Raw genomic sequence first — 18,469 nt, 5'->3', positions numbered from 1 at the left:
TCAGCAGAGGACAATTCTACTTCTAGACGTTTGTGTGTGTTTTTAAAAAAAAAACAGTTTTGTTTCTCCCACTATTTAATCTCATCATTCATTTAAAAAGACTTTCCAAGAAACACCCTGTTTTCTTTCTCTTTGGAGAAGTGGTATCTGCTCCAAGTACTACTAACAGTTCCTCTTAACTGGATTTCTGCATCCTTGGTGTAAGAAAGTTTATCTTCAGCTCTGATGGGGAAAGATTGACTTTTGCCTGATCTGACTGATGCTTTCTTGACTCATTTCCCAGCACTTTGTTCCTTTGGCTGTGGCAGTGGCTTCTGTATCGCTCCCAATGTCTGCTCCTGTAGGGATGGAGGGCAGGGCATTACATGTCAAGGTGAGGAGAACATTGTGGGGTGTTGCCAGTGATTTGGTTTGCTTATGGGGAGGTCTTTTGTTTCTCGCTGTTTGAAGGCATTAAAATCTGGTGGTTATAAAGTAGAGGTGAGAGCAGTGTGGGTTTGCAAATTTCCATACCATTTGGATTTTTTTTTTATTTTGAAATACCTATATTTACATACTGTACATGTACATAATGAGATATCTTGGAGATGGGGCCCAAGTCTAAACACAAAATTCATGTATGTTTCATATACACCTTATGAGGAGATCTTTTGTTTCATGCACAACATCATTAACATAAGCCTTTTATACAGTATTTTTAATAATGTTGTACATGAAACAAAGTTTGTATACCGTAAACCATCAGAAAGCAAAAGTGTCCCTGCCTCAGCCACCCATGAAAAAGTTTGGTTTTGGAATATTTTGGATTTTGGAATTCTGGGTAAGGGATATTCAACCTGTACTTGGGTTCCACCTCAGTCCTTTACACTTAGAATCATAGAATCATAGAGTAATAGAGTTGGAAGAGACCGCAAGGGCCATCCAGTCCAACCCCTGCCATGCAGGAAATCCAAATCAAAGCATCCCTGACAGATGGCCATCTAGCCTCTGTTTAAAGACCTCCAAGGAGGGAGATTCCACTACACTCCGAGGGAGTGTGTTCCACTGTTGGACAACCCTTACTGTCAGGAAGTTTTTCCTAATGTTGAGGTGGAATCTCTTTTCCTGTAGCTTGCATCCATTGTTCTGGGTCCTAGTCTCTGGAGCAGCAGAAAACAAGCTACCTCCCTCCTCAATATGACATCCCTTCAAGTATTTAAACAGGGCTATCATATCACCTCTTAACCTTCTTTTCTCCAGGCTAAACATCCCCAGCTCCCTCAGTCATTCCTCATAGGACATGGCTTCCAGACTCTTCACCATTTTAGTCACTCTCCTTTGGACATGCTCCAGTTTCTCCACATCCTTTTTAAATTGTGGTGTCCAGAACTGGACACAATATTCCAGGTGGGGTCTGACCAGTGCAGATTTATGGGCTCCAATATGCTAATACTCTGCTCCAGTTTTTTTCTTCTGTAATGTGAAGATATATCTAAGTCTCTCCAGGAATGCAATATGGCCTTTTGAATTTCCTTAATAGTGTGAAATGGCATTGTCAAAAGATACCATCATCCTCATCCTCACCACTATCCATTAATTATTGCCAGGAGATATTCTCAAGCTGTTTTTTCTCCCAAAGGAGAGGAACTGCTCAGTGCTGGCTTGCTTCCTTCTGGCTTTTGAGTGTACTAGGCATGGCGTAGTTAGTTGAAATCATAGCCAGCATCTGTCTCTGGAGGGACTAATAACTGCTGTGTGAGAGTGTCTCTGTTTTGCCATAAGGAACCCTGCCAGCAGTAGCCCTTCTCTCTAGACCCAACCTTAAACATTTTGGAGCTCTAAGCAAATTATTAAAATGTCCTTCCTGCAAACTGACAACAAATCAGAAGGTGAGGAAAGTTGAATGAATATCCTTCAAATGGACCAGACACAGAAAGAAGAAAGCCAATAGCTTTTATGGAAAATGGCTTTGTGTCATTCGCTATATGAGGAGAACCAATTTATGTCATGCACAGTTAGAACAAGGCTTTTGAAAACATGTTGTAACAATCTGGATGAGTTCCAGTTTATGCAATCAGAGGTTTTGCAATGATGCCCATGTGAAGTTCATTGCATTCTCTTATTCTTTTGTATTCTTTGTTAATTTAATGGGTTGTGGTATAATAGTCCAACAGAGTCTATTGCCATTCTGCAAAAGAACAAACAAACTGAAAAACAATAGAACTAAAAATACAGCAATAGACCTCTTCCCTGCTCACAATGGCTGTTGGACATCCTGGGGCCTTCTCATCCTGCCCCACCCACACAGATTCCCCTTGTAATTTCTTAAATCTGGAGACAGGGCCTTTCAACATATCCACTTTGTACTGAAATGTCTGAGGGGTCCATCACCCTAGCTAGCCTCTTTTCTGCTAAAGAAACAGACTTTGGTGCCATTCCCACTGGGCAAAAAATGTGGCTTATTTCACTGCCATTCTGACTCGGATTCTGACTCGAATCTGACCCATCGTTCCCATTAAAAATGGGTGCAAACAGACCCGGTTTTTTTTTACCCCTGTTTTTGTTCCCATTGGTATTTTCCCTGTGGTAATTTGAAGCGGTTTATTTTGCTCCCCGTTTCCATTGTCCTTCCGGAACCTCTTTTTTAAAAAAATCAGCCGTCAATCAAGCACTTAAGCGCTTGACGTCACAGCCAATCAGCCGCTGAGGCGCTTTTCCCCTCCAAGAAAGGGAGAAGGGAGCCTCTCTTTGCCCCCAATCCCTTGGCATCCAGCCTCTTCTATGTCTCCCCATAGTTCCTCTGGGAAAGAGAGGAGAGGAGCCTCTCTTTGCCTCCAATCCCTTGGCGTCCAGCCTCTTCTGTGTCTCCCCATAGTTCCTCTGGGAAAGAGAGGAGAGGAGCCTCTATTCCCCCAAATCCCTTTGCCCTCCCCCATTGCTCCCTGGCCTGTCTGGCGGGGTGATCATGCAGGCATGTACTGCGAAGCCCATCTGTTGCTCAGGCGCTCTGGCAAAGGCAAAAAAAGAAAAAAAGAAAAAATAATAGTTTAAAATGGTGTTCAATGGCTCTCCTCACACATCCGTCTATGAATGTGGAGCAGCGGGGAGGTTGCAGGGGGAGTAATGTGTTTACTGCCTTTGGAGCTCAATGTAGGGCGATCGCCTTACCCTGCTTCCCAATCCACTGGGGGAAAGGCTATGCGAACGGAAGAAAATGTGCCGGCGATGCAGAAAGAGAACACAGAGGGTGACACCCCCAGGCCAGCCCCTTGAGCACTGCTCCTCCCATCTCCAGGTTCCTGAATCAGACACCCTTTCGTTCCAATTCATTTGCCCTGAAACAGACTCAGGAGGCACAGGAAAACTCGCTTTAAAACCACTGTTTTTTAAAACCGATTTATCGACCTATAATTTAAGTTTTCCTAGATAAATTGAATCAGATTCGAATCTCAATGGGAACGATTTCGGAGCAATGCAGGTCAGATTCGTGCTCAAATGGAAATGATGCATCCATGATTCACATCCAGACCTGCGTTATAGGCCAGTGGGAATGACCCCTTTATACCATCATCACGTTACTGGGTTTGTAATGCTGCCTTTCACACTTCAGTTTTGGTCCTGTGACTATAGTAATAATTTGTTTCATAGCTTTCCTGCATGGGGGGCAAGTGTGGATGGCCACCTAGATCTCCACCACACATTTCTCTCCCTTGATCCTTATTTGGCAATTTTTCAGAAAGCTGCTGTCATTCTTTCCAGCTACACATTTCCTACTGTATTCCCCACACCCCATAATTGTCATAATTGCACTAGTGTGACGTTTCTTCAACCTCTTCAGTGGGTTCACTTGTTGCTGCACCACTATAGAGGTAGATTTAAAACAAACAAACAAAGAAGAATAATTGGGGAGATTGTGTAAACCCCCAGGGAAGGCTTTGCCCAAAGTGTATCCAGCCCTCCCTTCCACCTCACATACTGGAAATAAAGTGAGATTGCACCCCCCCCCTCCCAAGTTAAACATTGAGTAATGATGCCCACTGCATGCCCCAAATACACCCACCTGGTCCAGGATCTTTTGTGCTACTAAAAACAAAACATAACCAGAACCTCATTTGACAAATGGATTACTGTATTTTCCGACGTATAAGACGACCCCCAACTTTTCCAGTTAAAATATAGAATTTGGGATATACTCACCGTATAAGACTACCCTTTTTCCAACGCACACCAAATAAAAATTTAAAAAATGTAAGATTTGATTTCGATATGGTAATTTTCACTCAAATGCTTATGACATGCAGGTACTTAGCAGGAAAACTTGTTGTATACAAAGCCTGGTTGGATTGGTCAGCTCTCCCTGCCTGCCCAGTCCTCTCTGTCTCCAAAACTATCAGAGCGGTAGCACAAACACGGCTCTTTTTTCCATACCTCAGGCGTCCTGGACGCCTGCAGCTTGCTCTGCCCTTCACTTACACCTTCCTGGTGAGACACCCACTCACCTCATCATCAGGACCGCGTTAAGTCATTTCTTTCCACGAATCCTAGTGAGTGGGTTTTCTTTTACCATACTTGTACAGCGCTGCCTTTGCTGCTTTCATATGGTTGATGCATATGGTGGGGATGCAGCCGTGGCCATTTTTAAACTCCCCCCACCATATGCGGCGACTGCAGATTCTCCCAGTCTGGCTTGGAAGTTTCAGCACCTGCCCTATAAGACAACACCCGGCGTATAAGATGACCCCTGACTTTTGAGAAGATTTTCCTGGGTTAAAAAGTAGTCTTATACACCAGAAAATACAGTATTTTTGGTGACTGAAAAAACCTGGGATTACACCAGGAGGGAAGTGTAACAGCAGCAATGTGGTGTGGAAAGGCTTCTTGGTTGCCAATAACTTGTCTCTGTTGCACCATAAAAGCCTTGTGTTAAAATAACCTGAGTCAGAGCCTCGCCTTACCTTTCTCTGAACCTCTTATCTGATAGGTTTTGGTTCCAGGACTCCCCATCCTCACCCTGTGGATACCAAAACTGTGGATGCTCAAGTCCTTTTAAATGCAATGGCATAATGAAATTGTACCCTATATTGCAAGATCAAGGTTTGCTTTTGGGAATTTATATATTTAAAAAATATTTTCAAACCAAGGATGCTTGAATCTGTGGATAAAAAAATTGTGGATATGGAGGGCTGACTGTACCTTGCTCATTCTCTTTGACCACTTCATGAAGCCTTTACCCTCCCCTTTGGCATGGGGTGCTCACCGCTTCCTTTATACTCTACTCTTCTTCCTATGTGTCAGAATCCCATTTAGTGGAATGCTGGTGGTGAGCAATGCTTCTACCTTTTTTTAGTATCCAATTACAACTCTTCAGCCCAGTTCCAACATTCAGCATCCTCAGGAACCTGGTACTTGAAGCCTTGTAGGGACTCACTGGAGTTTATCACACGTGAAATTGGAACTCCAATCCAAAGCCATTCCGAAGGGAAGGAGAACCAGAGTAAATTCAAATCCAAGGCAATTCACATGATTAATTATCACACGTGAAGAATGAAATTGTGGTCATTCCTGAGGCAAAGCAGAATGAGTGCACATTAAATTATCCCGCTGGTACATACCATGTGGATTCAATGATTCGAATTGGCACCCATGCACATGGTCAATGGGCCTCTGAATGCATCGTGAACTTTGCATTTTGGTCACTTCCTGGTTCCAGTTTCACATGAATGCTAGCTTCATGTTTCTTCTTCCCTTCTATTCTATTCTATTCTATTTTTTTAACTCCATTTACTCTATTTCAGCAATTTAGCAATGCCTGCAACTCCCACCATGTGTGGTCTCCAGTATACATACAGCCACATCCCAATGTGTAATCCGTGTCAGCCTTCCCTACATGCCTCCCTGAAACATCCCAATGTGTCATCTGTGTCAGCCTTCCCTACATGCCTCCCTGAAACATCCGAATGTGTCCTCCGTGTCAGTCCCCCCCCCCCAATCCCTCTCAGCATCATCCAAATGTATCCTCTGTTCTTGAAGGAGTACCGGAAGCAAATGGAGCAAAATTGCAGTGCCGCATCATGGGAAATTTGCCACCTTGGCGGTTTGGGGGGTATACCAGTACCGAAGCAAAGTTGCATTCCACACCAGACCAATTCGGATTGAAATCGAAGTGAGCTTGGAAACAATTTTTGTGAATTCGCTTGTTACCGAATTCACCTACATCAGGAGTCACTTTGGATTGACTTTGGATCTAGCTTGGAACGACCCCCCATAGAAAGCAATAACATGTAATAATCAATCACGTTATAACGTGAATTTGCATGGTTGGACCTGGAGTGGCTTTGGATTGGAGTTGCAAAAGCCGTCGTGCGATATCGTCCACTGTTGTGTTGACACTAGGGTTGCCAGATCTCAAGGCCTGATCTTGATTCTCCATGTCCAAGAATGCTGCCAACACACACTCACATGGCTGATAAGAGCTCGGCAAAAGGAAACCATGCCGATCTGCCAAGAAGCAGTTCCTCAAGCAACAATGCCAAACAATGTCTGAATAGAATAAGCTGCTAGCCAGTCCAAAGTTCAGGATTACAGAGAGCAATACTACCAGTCCAGTCCGAGGTTAAGAGTGCCAGAGGGTTATTCAAGGTGTCTGGTCCAAGGTCAAGGTTTCAAAGGCAGTCAAAGGTCTAGGAAGCAAGGAGACAGATCAAGCAGTATTCCCTAATGAGAACCAATAGACAATAGATTCTGACAAGAGAGTTCAGCGTCTGCTAGGTGCCTTATATCTAGCTCCCTTATCACAGCTGCTGAGTGGCTAATGAGCGTTTCTCAGCAAGTCTCTTGGAACACTGAAGGCACGCCCTTTCTGATCTCTGGCTGAAGGTAGGAATCTCAATGCTCTGCTGCTCTATGTCTCCCGAGTCTGGAACTTCTACTGGGGCAAGGATGGGCTGCTGAGCCCCAGGTTTCACTGGAGAAGATCCCATAGAGCTAGGGTCTGGTGAGCCAAATCCACTGGGGCTGGGAGAGCAGAGCTGGGACCTGGCAGGGCAGAACTGGGGCCTGGCACAGCCTCAGGTTCCTCATGTACCTGAGGAGCCGAGTCCTCCTCCTTGCCCTCCTCATGGCTGGCCATGACACTCCAGTTTTCATGGTCATCTCCAGGCAAGAGACAAGGGTGCAAATTCTTCAGTTTTGGTGGGCTCAACTCCAGACAAGCTGAGAGGGTTGTGTGCACATGTCTAACTAAGCTAGTAGTGCATCAGCCTGCTACAATTCACAAGGTTTAATTGATTTGCTGCAACTTGCAAAGACTCTCCAGGACTGTATTTATTTATTTAGTTAGTTAGTTAGTTTCCTCCTTTCCTCCCAGTTGTTGTGGCACCAGGGCTCACCTTCCACTCTGCATCACCTTCTGGCTACCAGGAAGTAAAACAAATTAAATTAAATTCAGTTAAGGTTATTGTCTTCATTTCCAACAGGAAAACATGTTTTCTTGCTTCATTTGTATGTATGTATGCATCGTGTAGTGCTTTGAGTACTGGAATATGACTATGGAGACCAGGGTTCAAATCCTTGCTCGGCGATGGAAATCCACTGGGTGACTTTGGGCCAGTCACACTCTCAGAGGAAGGCAAAGGCAAACCTCTTCTGAACAAAACTTGCCAAGAAAACACCATTATAGCTTTGCCTTAGAGTGTCCATAAGTTGGAAATGACTTGAAGGTACACAAAAACAAATGTCTGAATAACAAGTGGTGAGCAATTGTAGTTGGTACTTAATGCATAATGCTTAATAACATAACCAAGTACTGTCCCTATGTCTCAGGTTTTCGCCTGCAGGAGCAGGGAGGACCCTCAGCAAGTAAGCCTAGTTGTTACATCTGCCTTTTGTGGCTCTCTTTGCCATGCGGTATGGTTTCCTCCTCATTTTAACTTCCTCAAATGCCCCTAAGGTAGCATTAGTCTGGAAAATTAAAACAGAAAATTCTGAAACCAGCTGCCTGCTGCCACTCACTGTCAAGTAAAACTGGAGTAGATGGATTATCAACCTTGGAACAGGCTCACCACAGGGCATTTTTCCCTGGGCAGCCTTGAACCTAAGCTCTCTCTCTTATCTATCAGAAAGGTGATAACTGCAGGGAAATGAAAAAATTCAGAAAGAGGCTTATTCAGGGCAGGATTTTGGGGCAGAAGTCCACTTAGTAAAATGAGCAGGGAGTAGGTTACCATTTAAAAACTCAGCATCTAAATTTTACTTAAATATTCTAACACTGAGTCTCTGGCTCTATCTGCCTGCCTTTCCCCCTCAAGGACAGTATCTTGTTTTCTGTCCTGTTTGAAGTAGTCCTGTTGTGTGTGTTTGTGTATGTGCCTTCAAGTCCCCTCTCAACATATGGTGCACCCATGAATGTCAGATGGTCTTCTTAGGCAGGGAATACTCAGAGGTGGTTTTGCCAGTTCCTTCCTCTAAAATATGGTGAATCTATGGCAGACGTGCCAGAGGTGGCACTCAGAGCCCTCTCTGTGGGCACACATGCTATAGCCCTTAGCACAGAGTTTGTCAGAGTTTCTTACTAGAAAGCCAGAGGGATGTGGCACTTTGCAATAAATAAGTGGGGTCTGGGTTGCAGTTTGGGCACTCGGTCTGTAAAAGGTTCACCATCACTGATATAGCCTGTTATTCATTGGCACTCACCCATACAAGCCTAACCAGAACTGACCCTGCTTAGCTTCCAGGATCAGACAGGACCTGGTGCCTTTAGTGTATTTCGTCTTGTTTTCCATCTTTGAAAAACTATCTTGATGTTTTCCCTTCTTGTCTTTTCAGACCCTCCTGGGGCCTGTGGAGAGTATGGCTGTGACCTTGCTTGCAATCATGGAGGATGCCAGGAGGTGGCAAGGGTGTGCCCCCTGGGATTTTCAATGACTGAGACAGCCAATGGTGTACGTTGTACAGGTAAACCAGAAGACTGGTTATCTTCCCCCCAGTGATCCAGCAGAAACAGAACCCTGCAATTATTCTGAGGCATATTCAGAGACTATCAGTAATACCAAGTCATTGCTCTTCCAGTGTAACCTTCATGTGGAATTGTAAATTATTTTGGAATGTCCTGCACTTCTCAAACTTGGACACTGTGGTATATTCTGTTCATACTAGTGAACAAAACATAGCCAAAAAAGTGGAACTAGCATGATATTTTAGCAGTGTATTTACTTTTATTTTACACATTTTGTTTTAAAATTTGTGATTTACAATTTTCCACTAAAGCACTATTGTACAAATACTTAATTTTATTTCATAATGTAGGCATGTTTTAGCAGTAGTGTTAAAAATGAGAAAGAAAACAACAACAGGTTGCTAAAATGGCAGACTAAAAAGGTAACAGTGAAGGTGTTCCAAAGTGAAAAGGGATGGAAATAGGTTTCAGCCACCTAAAGTGTCAAAACTATGCCTTCAGCAAGAAGAGGAAGCACATTATGGTGATAATGTTCCTGGTGATTGCAATGGTTTCTTGTTCTTTCCTCAACATTTTTCTGCGTTCTCCATCAAAATGATAGCAGGCTGGGGAGAACACAAGAGAAGGACTGTTTAGGGTAATATTGTAAAAGTGGTTACCCCTTGTAAAACGAGTGAACAAACTGTGGCAGTTCCAAAATAAACAGCTGGTGTGGAAGAACCAGGCAGTGTTTGCTGTCTGTGTCCTTAATTGAACAATCTAAATTACACTTTCTGTCTCACTACACTGAAACCTCTGGGACTGCTTCTCGGAAAATTAAGACTGATATACAGAATATGTCTGCTACTCACAGAAGTGATTTTAATTTACTGTGAACTGGTCCCCCCCATGCTTAATGTTGGTCTAATTTCCCCCAATATCACTGTAAACTTAAAAGTGGGAAGAAAATTTTCTGATCCATTTGTGAACTTTGTGATTGTGAAATAACTGGGACTGAAATAAGAGAGAGAAATTTACACTATACAGTTATAGCACTGTGAATGCCATGGATTCATCCTGTTGGATCATGGGAGTTTATAGTTTAGGAAGGACTCTTTAGAATTCTGTTAGAGAGCTCCTCTAGTATCTCTCCAAACTACAGACTGCAGGATTCCACAAGATGCATCCATGGCTGTTAAAGTGGAATCACAATACTATATTTATGTAGCCCCAGGCATGTAGCTATTGGAGGAGGATGCAAAATGAGGGATTGCTCCCTTGAATAAAAATTCTGTTCCTCATGAAATTTTAATTCCATCCCCAAAATCTAGGAATGCAGAGAAGAAGGTCATTCATACTAGAACTAATATTTGCTATGTTCACATTCACCAGATAGAACAACGCTAAACTAGATACAGGGTGTAGCTGCAAGAAGAGAGGCCCATTAAATAAGAATTCTGCCCCCCATGACATCTTCCTTAAGTCCCCAGATTTTTTGCATTGTAGTAACTTAAAACTATAATTCACTTGAGCATTGAGAAATATAGTTTAGACATCTAAAGAAAAGGGACGAAGTTACCAAGGAAATGTGAACACAGCAAATAGAAGACTTTTAGGTGTGAACAATTTTCAGTATCTCACTTTCTGCAATGCTAGAAATCTAGATACTGAATGAAAATTTCAGCTGGGGTGCAGAATTCTTGTTTGGGCACAATGCCATCATTTTGTTTTCCCTTAGCTACACCCCATGTGAAAGTGCCCTTACAGATATTGCTAGCTTTAGCTTAACAAATTACTCCTTTTACTTCAGACATGACAGTTATGCACCCCTCTTTTGGAAATTGTCTCTCTTTGTGTTATCACCAAGCCTGATCTATCTCTTTCCAGTTATTCATCAACATTATCTTTTTCTCAGACATAGATGAGTGCCTGAGTGCCTCCTGTGAGGGGCTTTGCGTAAACACAGAGGGTGGCTTTGTGTGCGAATGTGGCCCTGGGATGAAACTGGCTGCTGACCGGCACAGTTGTCAAGGTAAGTCTGAATGGAACTGTAAGAAGGAAGGCATGTTTTGGAAGTTAAAGCAAAAGAAAATGCCAGGGATATGGTGGCATAAGAAACTTCAGGAACAACTGATACTCAATAGTACTGTCATCTGTTTTCATATGCAGACACTGATGAATGCTTAGCAACACCCTGTCAGCACCACTGTAAGAACAGTATTGGCAGTTATCGATGCTCCTGCCAAACTGGCTTCTACCTCCATGGCAACCGGCACTCCTGCATGGGTAAGTGCTCCTTCTTTTCTTTGGAAGCTAAGAAGAAATGAGTTAATCTTCCAGTGCTAGAGATAACCAACCTTCTTGATGTCATTTGAAGAAAATTCCCACCTTCTGCCTACAGATTAAATTTGACCATCCCTCTTAGGCTGCACTTGCACTGCAGAAAATAATCCAGTTTAACACCATTTTAACTACCATGTCTCAATGCTATGGAGTTCTGGGAATTGTAGTTTGTTGTGGCACCAGAGCTCTCTGACAGAGAAGGCTAAATATCTCACAAAACTACAGTCCCCAGAATTCCATAGCATTGAATCATGGCAGTTAAAGTGATATCAGATTAGATTATTTCTGCAATGTGAATGCAGCCTAACAGGGATGGTTAAATAACAGAAGCCATAGTAGCCTACAAACCATGGACAGCAAAAATGATCTGGACAACAATATGCAAGTGAAACTTAAATTATGTTACAGTTGGTCCTCCATATCCACTGATTCTTTATCCATAGATTCAATTATCCATGGCTTGAAAGTATTTAAAAAAAGTATAAATTCCAAAAAGCAAATCTTGATTTTGCCATTTTATATAAGGGACACAATTTCACTAGGCTATCATATTTAGTGGGACTTGAGTATTGATGGATTGAGTCCTAGAGTAAAATCCCGGTGGATACCAAGAGCCAGTTGTATTTATTTCATTTCCAAAATACTGTTCAGACAGGTGCTGCTTTCACAGCCTCGGGGGTAGTAGGTGATCATTGCACATTTTTTCTTACATCAAACTAATGTTTCAGTGTTTGAAGTGGGAAATGAAGCAACAGTAGGATTATTTGGATTATTGAGACAGAATGCCATGTGATGGTAGCTATTTATAGCGCTGGCACAGAATATTTTGATGAAGTTGTGTGTATGAAACCCCTTTGATTACATGTACAAAAGCTGACTATACTGGCAGTTGAACCTTACTTTGATACTGGTATTAGATTAGAACCTTCCACTGCCTTGGAATCACCAGGCTTAATTCAGGAATCAGAAGATGGGTCACGTCACACACACCAACATCTTGCTACCACCCTTCATCTTGCAGGTTCTGATACCTCAGTTGCTGCCTAACCATGCCTCCCTGAGCTCTCCAGCAAATTATATATAAATATGATACTGTTGTATTGTACACTGTTTGCATCACATTACACAAATGTGATAGTACAGTATTGTATTGATTAGTCTCAGAAAGGTTTGATGTGCTGTTGTTGTTTCCTAGCTAAGTACCTTTACAAATACACCTAAATTCAAGAGAGGGAGTTTTACATACGGTAGTAAAGTGAACTAATGATGAACAGGTTCTTGTGCTGAAATTTTTGTGTGTCACTACATCCATTACAAGCATAGGGAACTCTGCTAGAAACAAAAGTGACACCACATCATTAAAAAGAGAGAGAAGGTTTAGACCTATTGTATAAAGCATAGTAGCTCCAGGGAAAAAAAAGAGGGGTTGTTCTGTATATCCATTATCAGATGTGTTACTGCAGGTGTAAAAAATATGCTCACTAACAGTAATTATGGGGAAAGGGATATCTTTTATCCAGAAATCCCTTGGGTTTTCAACAACAAAATGACATTGCTGTCATGTGTATGGATGGAGGTCCTAGGTTACATCCTGGAGATATTCCTTATATCTTTATATTGGCTTTTGACTGTAGAGAGTTTGGTTGACTGAGAAGATAAAACAGATGCAACTTCCTCCTTTCCTTGCCTTACAGTTCAGCAGATCTAAGAGCCCTGCTTGCTACACCAATATAGGATGCTGCCTGATACTAGGCTAGACTATCTGTCTGTCTAGTCAAATGTCTACCTATGGGGGAGGGGTAAAATAATAATTTGTTTTTAATTTGTTTTATTTATATACCGCTATTCCAAAGATCATAGCGGTGAACAGCAAGTAAGCTAATTTGCCCCCAACAGTCTGGGTACTCATTTTAGCGACCTCGGAAGGATGCAAGCCTGAGTCGAGCTTGGGCCCTTTTGCAGGTCTTGAACTCGCAACCTTGTGGTTTTGAGTGAATGGCTGCAGTACAGGCATTTAACCACTGCGCCACTGAGGACATTAATAATAATAATAAATTATTTATTTATAGCCCGCCTTTCCTCAGATCAAGGCGGGTTACAAGAAGTGCCATTACAAGATAAAAGCATAGTAAAAACACAGTAAATATACGTTAAAATAACAATCACTAATACAATCAATGCAATCAACGACATAACAATATCTAGCTAGCTTAGGATGTACAACAACAGTAACAGTGAGGGGAAAGAGGGAGACTAACAGGGAACAGTTAGGGGAAGGCTTGTTGGAACAGGAAGGTTTTTAACTCCTTCCTGAAGCGATCAAGGGAGGTGGCCGAGCGGAGCTCACCGGGAAGCGAGTTCCAGAGCTGGGGGGCCGAGATGGTAAAGGCCCTACACGATGTTGTAGCATATTTCGAGTCTGGAACTCTTAGCAAATGCTTCCCCGCCGATCTGAGTGTGCGGGGCAGATTATATGGGGAGAGGCGGTTCTCCAAGTACCCTGGGTCCAAGCCATTTAGGGCTTTATAGGTAATAACCAACACCTTGTATTGCGCTCGGAAGCGAATAGGCAGCCAATGTAGATCTTTTAATACTGGTGTTATGTGGGTGGCCCAGTAAATAAGAATTCCAGTCAAAATGAAATTTTCCTTAAATCCCCAAATTTCTAACATTCCATATAGTGAGACATTGACAATCTTTCAAGCTTCGAACTTGCATATTTGATGTGTTTGCATTCTCTTTGAGATTTTGCCAGCCCCTTTTCTTTGGATTTTATTGTTGTTGTGTGCCTTCAAGTTGTTTCCAGGTCTTACCTATGCCAACCCTAAGGCAAATCTATCATGACTTTTTCCAGGCATGCTTCTTCAGAGGAGGTTTGCCATTGCCATCCTCAGAGGCTGAGAGAGTAGGACTTGCCCAAGGTCACCCAGTTGGTTTCCATGGCTGAGTGGTAATTTGAAGCCTGCTCTCCAGGGTCACAGCCCAATGCTTAGACCACTGCACCACACTGGCTCTCTTTCTTTGGATTCCTAAATTGTATTTCTAACTGAGCCCTGGTGGCACAATGGTTAAATGCTGGTACTGTAGCCACAACATTGTGAGTTTGATCCCAGAGGTCCAAGGTTGACTCAACCTTCCATCCTTTTGTAGGTCTGTAAAATGAGTGCCCAGCCTGTTAAGGCCAACTGGCTTATAAATTGTAAACCACTTAGAGAGTGCTGCATTCACTATTAAGCAGTATAGAAATGTAAATGCTAAATGCTTAAGTTACTGCAATGCTAGAAGTTTGGGGAGTGAAGGAAACTGTTATTTGAAGGATGGGATTCTTATTTAAGCAGGCAACACCCTCATTTCGCTTCCCCCCAATAGGTACACCCTTGTATCTAGTCCAGTATTGCTCACTCTAACTGGCATTAGTTTTTTAAGGGTTTCCGGTAAAGATCATTCCAATCCCCTGCTACTTGATTTCATTTAACTTTAGATGTGTAAAACTGAATCTGAGCCTATCTGCTTGCAAAGACTGCACTCTGCCACTGAACTTGGGTTCCTTCCCATAGCTGCAGCAGGAGGTGACAAATGAAAGGATCAGAATAAATATGGCCAGGAGAATCCACAGCTGTTTCCTCACCCACTTCACTGTAACTTACTTTAAAGGTGAACGGGAATGTGTCAAGATGTGACCTTATGGCTCTCATCTGTAGAAACTCTGGATATGATTTCACTTGCAATCTAAATATAAATCATAGAATCATAGAGTTGGAAGAGACCACAAGGGCCATCCAGTCCAACCCCACTGTCATGCAGCAATACAGAATCAATATGTATTTAACAGTTTCAGAACAAGAATGAACTTAAAACTATATTAACTATAAAATATTGGCTGCCTCTAAAGAATTAAACAATAGCAAATTTTCAGAGATTTCAGTGAAATCACTTATTTCCTAATGCCTTATTCTATGAGACAAGAATTAGAGGGGGCGGAAACCCAAAATGCCATGGTAGGTGTCCTCCACCCAGGTGCTGTGTTGGTACATAGCATTGCTAGGGAACACACATCCTTCCAAAGGGTCCTCAAGGCTGGTACAAGCTCCCTCTGACCATGACAAAATATCCCAGGTCCCTTGTTTTGCAATCCCTTTTCTCACCTTGTATGGCTAAGCAACAGGAATGCCTGTACAGCCACAAGCTTGAACCTATCCAGCCCTGATGTAAGTCTCTAGCACCCTGTGCATCTGGTGCAGATGTGAATGAATGCCGCCGACCCAGTGAGAAGCGAACCTGCCAGCACTCCTGTCACAACACGCTGGGGAGTTTTATGTGCAGCTGTCGCCCAGGCTACCTCCTCAGTGTGGATCGAGTGTCATGTGAAGGTAAGGGCTCTATATGTGAAGACTTTCGTGGACCAGTCATTCAGGAGAATTTGATAGGTAGTATGTTGACTGGGGGCTGAGATTCTCAGCCATGTAGAGTTGAACAATTTCATAGTCAGAAGCTATAGTGCAACACGATCAGCTAAGTGGTACACTTTTTTTAAAAAAGGGATACATAAGTGCTTTCTAATTGTGGGAGAGCTTAACTTCTAGCGTTCTAAAGAAAGTTTAGAAATAGAAACAGTAGTCCTTCCTTTAGCAAGGCAGTTTTAAAAAAATGCCACTAAATATGACAACAGTGTGTTGGTTGCCTTTATTGGTGTCATAAGCACTAATGACACTTGAATCTCTTTCACACTACACAATTATACCACAATGATTATACTTTAATTGCCATGGATACATCCTTTGGAATGCTTGTGTTTATAGTTTGATCAGAGGCAACAGAGGAGTTATAGAATCATACCGTTGGAAAAGACTACCAGGACCATCCAGGGAAATACCCCTGCTATGCAGTAGAATAGCAGCTTCATTTATATACCGCTTCATTCTGTACTAAGCAGTCTCTAAGCGGTTTTCAACTGTAAGCTAATTGCCCCCATCAGTCTGGGTACTCATTTTAGTGACCTCGGAAGGATGCAAGGATGAGTTGGCCCTGAGCCCCTGGCTGGGATTGAACTCACAACCTTGTGATTTATGAGTGAGTGGCTGCAGTACTGGCATTTAACCACTGCTCCACCAGGGCTCTTGGTGCAGGAATACACAACCAAAGCACTCCAAACAGATGGCCATCCAACCTCTGTTTGAAAACCTCTAAAAAGGAAGACCCCACCACTGTCCGAGGAAGTATGTTCTACTATTGAACAGCTCTTAATATCAGAAAGTTCTTCCTAATGTTTAGGGGGAATCTCTTTTCTTGTAGCTTTAATCCATTGCTCTGTTAGTGGATTCAAGGTACAGGACAGCTGTCTTTGAAGCAGCAGAAAACAATCTTGCTCCACTGACAATAAAACATCTCAATTCTGATCCTGTCCTCTGGGGTATTAGCTACCCCTTCTAATTTGGTGTAATCTGCAAATTTACTAAGTATGTTCTCTATTCCTTCATCCAAGTCACTGATGAAGTTACAGTATTGAATAGCACAGGACAGAACCCTGTGGCACCTCACTGGTCACTTCACTCCAGGATGAAGAGGAGCCATTGGGGAGTGCCCTTTGGGTTTGGCCAGTCAACCAATTATAGTGTGCCTGCGCCAAGTGCGGGCTTGCCATCCATGGTTTGAGCTGCCACAGATGGCAAGCCCTGGCTTTTTAATGGGCATGTGCTCACATGGCAGCATGAATTGGAGTGCGTGTCCATTGAAATGAATGGAACTCAGGTCCTACATTTTTTGCTATCCATGGGGGCGGGGTCCAGAACGGATCCCCTGTGAATAGCAAGGGGGCACTGCACAAATCTACCTAACTGTCACATTATCTAGCCCACATTCTACTAGCTTTTTCAAGGATATCAAAGGAGACCTTGTCAAAGGTCTTACTGAATTCTCTGACTGAGGATTCTTAAGTACCACGCCTAAACTCCCAGTCCCAGGATTCCATAAGATGTTGCCATGGCAGTTAAAGTGTAATCATAGTACGATAATTGAGTAGTATGAAAAAGGCCTTTGAGATCCACAGTACATAGTGTTCTCACTGCTCAAGTCTTGAGTACATTGTGAGGTGGGAGAGCAAAATTGTGTGTTTCTACAAGTAAAACATTGCTGTTCAGCTGTAATGGTATACCTAAGGAGCACAACCTAGACAAAAGCTACAGTATCTGGAGTCCTTGTATTTATATTGCACTGCAGAACTCACAACTGATTTTAGCAACTGTGGCTTAAGCTGGTTCTCTGGAGAGAACCTAAGACTGTGAGGTATATGTGTTCAGCTTGATGAAAAACAAAAAGGTTGAGTGGTGGAGACACAGATGGAAGCTAAAATTATAACCCCTCTATCAATAAAAATCTTTACCCTGTAGTTCCTTTTTACATTGTTACATCTCTATTTTCTATGGTCAAATGATGTGAAGGAAGGCATTGTTCCTCCTTGATTTGGTTTGAGAAGTCAACAGCATACAAAATGAGCACAAATTGTAGCCCTTTTCTTCTAGCTGTTGAAATCCTCCACACTAGTGAAGGCTATGAACAAGTGATTCAGTTAGTGGACTCCTGAATATGTTAGAAGAGGCTCATAGATCTCATGGGGACTTCTGAACTTATCAGTGTCTTTCTCTTTCCTCCCTGCAATTCCACAGGTTTTTCAAAGACCAGCCTGGGCCCTTCTCCCATCTTGCAGTCTCTCCAGCACCCACCAACTCTGCTGCGTCTACCTCCAGAATCAGTGGCCCCTGTCCTTCCCCCTAGGGTCTCTCCTCCTTCATGGGCTCCTGCTCCCCACAGTGCACCTAAAACAACATCTCCTTCCCCATCCCTTTCCACTCTCTTGGTGCTTTCACAAGCAGCCTCTTCCACCCCTTCATCACCTCTCCCAAGTTCCTCCTTTGGCACACCCTTCTTTCTGAGAACTGCCCAGCCTTTAGTGCCAAGGAGTCCACAGCCACCATCATTGCTGAGAGAAGAGATTACAACAACTCCTTCTCCTCCAAGTCCCTCTGCTCCATCAGTTTCCTTTCCACCCCTGCCTGACAACTGCTGGCATGAAGGGATTCTTCATGAGAATGGCAGCCACTGGATAGAGCCAAGGTGTCTAAATTGCTCCTGTGAGGTATGTGGTATATACTGGGTTCTTTGGTTTCCCTCCAGCCACAGTTAATGTGACTGTGCTGCCATCTTTAAAGGAGTCTGTCT

The 18,469-nt window shown here is 43.0% G+C and overlaps 1 protein-coding gene across 1 annotated transcript in view; it reads left to right on the top strand.

Moving 5' to 3' along the window:
- VWCE (von Willebrand factor C and EGF domains) overlaps positions 1-18,469 on the top strand; it is a 38,444-nt gene that overhangs the window by 4,551 nt on the left and 15,424 nt on the right. The window contains exons 3-8 of the mRNA XM_089520723.1: positions 284-373; positions 8,803-8,931; positions 10,827-10,943; positions 11,081-11,197; positions 15,496-15,624; positions 17,917-18,386. Of these exons, the coding sequence (XP_089376849.1) occupies positions 284-373; positions 8,803-8,931; positions 10,827-10,943; positions 11,081-11,197; positions 15,496-15,624; positions 17,917-18,386 (1,052 nt within the window). The remainder of the gene's footprint in view (positions 1-283; positions 374-8,802; positions 8,932-10,826; positions 10,944-11,080; positions 11,198-15,495; positions 15,625-17,916; positions 18,387-18,469) is intronic.

Source organism: Sceloporus occidentalis, unplaced genomic scaffold (genome assembly GCF_023333645.1).
Source record: "Sceloporus occidentalis isolate IW3139 unplaced genomic scaffold, rSceOcc1.0.p SCAF_4, whole genome shotgun sequence".
NCBI classification, from domain to species: Eukaryota; Metazoa; Chordata; class Lepidosauria; order Squamata; family Phrynosomatidae; genus Sceloporus; species Sceloporus occidentalis.
This window is presented reverse-complemented; position numbering and strand designations above follow the sequence as displayed.